Below are 5,955 nucleotides of genomic sequence, written 5' to 3' on the forward strand. Positions count from 1 at the left end.
ACCTCGCGTGCGGCCGGGGGCGCTTCCCACCGCGTGCCGGAGACCTGCCGGGTTTTTTTCCCTCCTCCGACCGCTCGCCCTGCCCCCCGCATTCCCGGGCGCCGCAGGGCAGGGGCGTCCCTGGCTCCGGGGCTGGCCCGCACGTCCCAGGATGGGGAGGGACTTCCGCCCGCACGTCCCGCGCTCCCGCCCGGCTGCAGCGGCTGAAAGGGGCACTGTCTCCAGGCCCGGGCGGCGCAGCCGTCAGCTCTCCCGGAGCGACTTAGTGGGGGGCCTCCGGCCTGCCCGCCCCCCCGGGCCCAGCCCCGCCCGGGGCCCAGCACTGGTGCACACGGGGCCCGGTTTGTCCCCCCAGTTATCGGCTCTGCGCGCTGCTCCAGCTCGCAGGGCGGCGTGACCTTCAGTGCAGAAGCCGCCCCCACCGTCGGCCGCCTCCGAGCCGCCCCCGAGCCTCCAGGCCCCCCTGCCCTGCGCCTCACCAGGTCCCCGGCCCACAGAGGCCGGGAGCCAGGGCCCCGGGGAGGGGGCAGTGGGGGCTGGGCCGGGCCCGGCGGACGGCGGCCGACCCCCCCCCCCCCCCCCCCCCCGGGCCGTCTCCTCCGCGGATCCCCCGTCACTACCGCAGAGCCTGGAGAAGTGTCTCAGGCCTCCCGCCTCTCAGTCTCCCAAAAAAAGGGGACGGGGGTGGCGGCGTGCAGCGGCGAGGGGTCCCGGCTCCGGCTCCCCATCCCGCCGGCTCCCAGGGCCCCCCCGTGTCATCCGTGCGGCAACGCCAACGGCCGCGGCTCCCGGAGGCCCTCCGTCGTCCCCAGGAGCCGGCCTCGCGGCCCGCAGAGCTCCCTCGGAGCTCGCCGCCCCCACCGGGCCGGTCTCCGTCCCCTCCCCCACGCCGTCCCCGGCCCACCCGCTGGGTGCGTGCGCGCTGGGGCCGCAGACCCGTCCAAAAGAAAAAAAAGGGGGCCCGGCTACTCGCGGCTTTACGGGCGCACGTAGCTCAGGCCTCCGCGCCCTCGGGCCGCGACTGGGCGAGCGGGCGGGAGGCGGGGCCCGCGCCCCCCCCGCCCCCCCGCCGGGCCCGGCGCTATAAATCGAGCCCGCAGCGGCCGCCGGCGCTCTCTGCTCCTCCCCGCCCGACAGACAGCCGCGTCTTCTGCTGCAGCCCCAGGTAAGGCCGGCCGGGCCCCGCCGACGGGAGCCCCAGAACAGGGCGCCCCGCGGGCCCCGCGTACCCGGCCGCACCTCGGCCCTGCGGGGCAGGGGGCGCGCGGGGGCGGACGGACGTGCCCGAGCGCGGGGTGGGAATGGAGGCCGGGGGGGGGGCACCGGGGGGCACCGCCCCGCGCCTTCATGCTCGCCCCCGTCTGTCCGCAGGCGCGTCCCCGAGGCACGATGGTGAAGGTCGGAGTGAACGGGTGAGTTCGGGGCCGCGGGCCGGGTGCGTGGGAGCGTGGCGCGGTGGTCCTACCCCCCCCCCCAAGGAGAACTCAAGGTCGGCCCGGACCCGAGAGGCGCCGCCGCGGACGGCCTCGTGGCCCCGGCGCGGCCTCCTCCCACCCGCCGCCCGTAATCCCCCGCCGTCCCCGTAATCCCCCGCCGCTTTCTTCGCTTTCGCGCCCTGCGGGGTCACGTGCCGCGGTGCGCCCCTCCCCCGCCCCGCCCCCGCCCCGCCCCCGCCCCCCGAGCCGGGGCCCCGGGATGCCCGGGCCGGCGGGGGGCGCGGCCCGCTTGCGGTCACCGGCCGCCATGTTGCAACCGGGAAGGAAGCGCAGGAACCGCCGTTAGGGAAGCTCCCGTAGCTTCGCTGCCGCTCGCCCGTGACTCAGCCCTGCTCTGGGCCCGCGGGGTGCGGTCGCCGGCGCCCCGGAAACCAGGTGGGGCGGGGCTGCAGACCTGGCCGCGGACCATCCCTAGGCTGCCGGCGACTTCCCTTGGGGATGCTCCTCCTAGAACATTCTCTGGGGGATTAGGAACAAGGATCCGAGGGTGCCCTCCTGTCTTTTTTTCGTCGTTTTCTTTTACCCCCTTTTTTCTCTAGAGAGAAAAAGGTGTGGTAGCGCAGCTCAGTGCCATGTTGGGGGAGCTGAGTCATGGGCAGTCGGAGACTTTGCGCCACAAGATGGCTCCTGAGGCGGCAGCCCCTTCCTGCACCTTGGCTGTCCTGGAAGCTCTCTTCACCCACGCCCAGAGCTGACCCAACCCTAAGGGCCAGGCTAGAAAGGTCACTGGGAGGATTAGGTGTCCGTGAGCCTTGGGAATCCTGCCCTTCTCCCCATTCCATCTTCCAGAAATCAGATCCCCATTCGTCCTAATCTGGGGTTAAATATAGCCGCCTGACCTTTCTGCAGCGGGGGCCTGGGCTTCTAGTCTTCCACCTCCCCCAGCTGCCCCCCACGCGCACGCCCACACATCTGCTGCTTCAAGCCTGATGTTTAGAAGAGGGCTTAGCAAACTGGAACCGTGAGATTAGGAGGTTGAGAACTACTCCTTTTTCCCCTTTCTCTTTTGGAGGAAGGAATGGGCTTTCCATGGCCAGTTAGTTTCTGACCTTTACTCTTGCCCTTTGAGCTTGGTGATGCCAGGTGTGCAAGTCTTTGCTGCCCAGAGGGTGTATCCTGAAGCTCCGCCAGACCAGAACAAGCATTTCTCAGGGCACAGCTAGTGGGGGGTGATAAACACCATGCACCCGGACTGTGGGGGTGGCCGGAGCAGGGCCCTGCACTGCTGCTCCTCTTTGTGGGGACTGGCGAGTTGGGCAAGTCTTTGAATCTGATCACCTCTTGGGGCAGGTTTCACTTTTTGGCCAGGGTGTCCTGGCAAGGTTGCCCAGAAAGATAAAATTAGACTTCTTGGGACTTCCTGGTGGCTGGGAAGTGCCATCTTCTAACCTCTGGAAGAGAGTAAGTTGGCCTGGGGCTGCTTCCATGCCCATCTCACCTTTTGTTCTTCTCAGATTTGGCCGTATTGGGCGCCTGGTCACCAGGGCTGCTTTTAACTCTGGCAAAGTGGATATTGTCGCCATCAATGACCCCTTCATTGATCTCAACTACATGGTGAGTGCTGCCCCTGCAGCTGAGCTAGGGAGCCGAGCCTGGCTGAAGCGCAGCCCGTCAATGCCCTCCCTTGGTCCCTCCAGGTGTACATGTTCCAGTATGATTCTACCCACGGCAAATTCCACGGCACAGTCAAGGCTGAGAACGGGAAACTTGTCATCAACGGGAAGTCCATCTCCATCTTCCAGGAGTAAGTGTGCAAGACCCAACAGGGAGAAGTTTGTTTTGAGGGAAGATACTAGGATGGGGTGACCACCTCAAGGTTCATGGTACCTTTGTCTTTGAACTTGGCATCTTTGTCTTCCCTCATAGGCGAGATCCCGCCAACATCAAATGGGGTGATGCTGGTGCTGAGTATGTTGTGGAGTCCACTGGGGTCTTCACCACCATGGAGAAGGCTGGGGTGAGTGCCAGGGAGACCATAAAGGTGGAGAAGGGTGACCCTGGGATTTGGTAGGGAGTATGGATGTAGACCAGGAAAGGGAGCCCCTGGATCATAATGACTCCTACTGCAGGCTCACTTGAAAGGCGGGGCCAAGAGGGTCATCATCTCTGCTCCTTCTGCTGATGCCCCCATGTTTGTGATGGGCGTGAACCATGAGAAGTATGACAACTCCCTCAAGATTGTCAGGTAGGTATGGCAGGAGGGGAGTGGAGAAACGGTCCCATAGTACTTGTGCACGTTCCAGGATGGACTTGCTTGACCTTGACTTGCCTACCTCTTCACAGCAATGCCTCCTGCACCACCAACTGCTTGGCTCCTCTAGCCAAAGTCATCCATGACCACTTCGGCATCGTGGAGGGCCTCATGGTATGAGTTATGGGGAAAGTGCCTAGGCCCTTCATTTCTCACTTGGGACTACATTGTTTTCCCCACTTAGAACATGATCCTGGGCTGTGGGGGCTATGGGGCATTGGGGGTTCCGAGGTCCGGTCACTCTATCCCTAAACTCTTCTTAAGGGGAAGAGAGAGGCCAAAGGGTCGGTGAGGCGATGACTACTGGCAGGCCCTCACTCCTTCTCCCTTGTCTCCAGACCACCGTCCATGCCATCACTGCCACCCAGAAGACCGTGGACGGCCCCTCTGGGAAGATGTGGCGTGACGGCCGAGGGGCTGCCCAGAACATCATCCCTGCTTCCACTGGCGCTGCCAAGGCTGTGGGCAAGGTCATCCCTGAGCTGAACGGGTGAGGTTCCTTGCTGCTGTTCTGCCCTGGGCATCTGGGGGGCCAAGGGGAATGGTGCTGACCCTGCTTCCACCCCCTCCCGTCTATAGGAAGCTCACTGGCATGGCCTTCCGTGTCCCCACCCCCAATGTATCAGTTGTGGATCTGACCTGCCGCCTGGAGAAAGCTGTAAGTATGACCTGGAAAAGGTGGTGGCCTAGGGATTAGTCCGCAAAATTGGACCTTGAATAAGCATCTCATTTCTACCTCATTAGGCCAAATATGACGACATCAAGAAGGTAGTGAAGCAGGCATCGGAGGGACCCCTCAAAGGCATCCTGGGCTACACTGAGGACCAGGTGGTCTCCTGTGACTTCAACAGTGACACCCACTCTTCCACCTTCGACGCCGGGGCTGGCATTGCCCTCAATGACCACTTTGTCAAGCTCATTTCCTGGTAAGTGGCCGGCCCGGTGTGGAGCAGCACCTAGGAAAGCAGTTGGGAGTCTGGCGCCCTCTGGTGACCGGTTCAGGAAAATGGGCTTTAATTCTTGATCTCTTTCCAGGTATGACAATGAATTTGGCTACAGCAACCGGGTGGTGGACCTCATGGTCCACATGGCCTCCAAGGAGTAAGAGCCTCCTGGACCACCAGCCCCAGCAAGAACAAGAGGAAGAGAGAGGCCCTCAGCTGCTGGGGAGTCCCTGCCCCAACTTAATCCCCCAACACACTGAGAGAATCTCCTGACCTCCAATTTACATCCTAGACCCCAAGGAAGGGGAAGGGCTTGGGGAGCCCTACCTTGTCATGTACCATCAATAAAGTATACTGTACCCAGCGAAGTCTTTGGAGGTTTTGTGTTTTGTTTTTTTAGCTTATTACAGGGTCTGGGGTAAAGGGGAGGGGAGCTAGGCTGTGTGCCAGAGAGGTCAGTCCAGCCTACCTTAACCAGCAAAACTCAGCCATGGGCCTCCCCTAACAGAAGGCATCCTTCATGACTGCGTGCACACAGCACTCCCTACCAAGGGCTGTTGCTCTTCACTATGGCTTAGTATCCCTCTGGGGCCCCTGGTGCTACAGGATCCTGCATGGCCACTTGAGAGGACCAGTCCATTTTGTCACCAGATACCTGGCCAGCTCTGAGAGCTGTACTGTCTGCAGCCCCCTGGAGGGTAACCTTGCAGAGAAATCAGGGCTTTGGAATTGGGCTAGCAAATCTAACAGCCTTGGCCAGGCTGGGTTACCTGGCCACTGTGAAGCGGAGCCCTAGCAGTGTGGAGTATAGTGACTGCCAGGGTGCAAATTCCACTCTGCCTCACAGCTGTGAGATCTGGAGTAAGTTACTGGCATGTGCGCCCTGGTTACTCCCATCTGCAAGATAAGCCAGTGCCCAGCCCCTGAAGGTCTGGAAGGATTACATTCTGTGGCTGTATTAAGCACTGGGGTAAGTGGTCAGGAAAGTGAGGGTAATGTCCACCTCTAGTACTTTCTCGGGACACATTGAGGGAATCCGTGCCATCTCCCTGGGTGAGGGCTTCAGGGGTGGAAGCACAGGCTGGCCTCAGCCACAGATGGAGGCCCCAGTTCTGCAACTGGAGCCTCCACTGGGGCAAGTTCCTTACAACCTCCCCGCCTTACTTTGTACCTGCTCACATGTAAGGTGATGAACAGTGCGTACCTCCCAGAAGGGACTGTGTAGCCAGCACCAGAAAGTGCTTCAAACAGTGACACACAAGTG

General features: G+C 62.2%; 1 protein-coding gene across 1 annotated transcript; it reads left to right on the forward strand.

Moving 5' to 3' along the window:
• Nucleotides 1–1,121: 1,121 nt before the first annotated feature.
• GAPDH (glyceraldehyde-3-phosphate dehydrogenase) lies at nt 1,122–4,882 on the forward strand. The gene is made up of 11 exons (NM_001003142.2): nt 1,122–1,165; nt 1,372–1,412; nt 2,951–3,050; nt 3,134–3,240; nt 3,363–3,453; nt 3,566–3,681; nt 3,780–3,861; nt 4,086–4,237; nt 4,327–4,405; nt 4,492–4,673; nt 4,783–4,882. Exons 2-11 carry the CDS (start codon nt 1,390–1,392, stop codon nt 4,850–4,852), a joined length of 1,002 nt encoding a protein of 333 aa, NP_001003142.2. The 5' UTR covers nt 1,122–1,165; nt 1,372–1,389; the 3' UTR covers nt 4,853–4,882.
• The last annotated feature ends 1,073 nt before the right edge of the window (nt 4,883–5,955 follow it).

Source organism: Canis lupus, chromosome 27 (assembly GCF_011100685.1).
Source record: "Canis lupus familiaris isolate Mischka breed German Shepherd chromosome 27, alternate assembly UU_Cfam_GSD_1.0, whole genome shotgun sequence".
Lineage (NCBI taxonomy): Eukaryota > Metazoa > Chordata > Mammalia > Carnivora > Canidae > Canis > Canis lupus.

Bases quoted from the DNA above. Each gene is read 5' to 3' on its own strand.
- GAPDH (NM_001003142.2), top strand. From the start codon at position 1,390: ATGGTGAAGGTCGGAGTGAACGG. The intron at 3,454-3,565 runs GTGAGTGCCAGG...CTCCTACTGCAG, and splicing joins CCACCATGGAGAAGGCTGGG to GCTCACTTGAAAGGCGGGGC. The intron at 3,862-4,085 runs GTATGAGTTATG...CCTTGTCTCCAG, and splicing joins GCATCGTGGAGGGCCTCATG to ACCACCGTCCATGCCATCAC.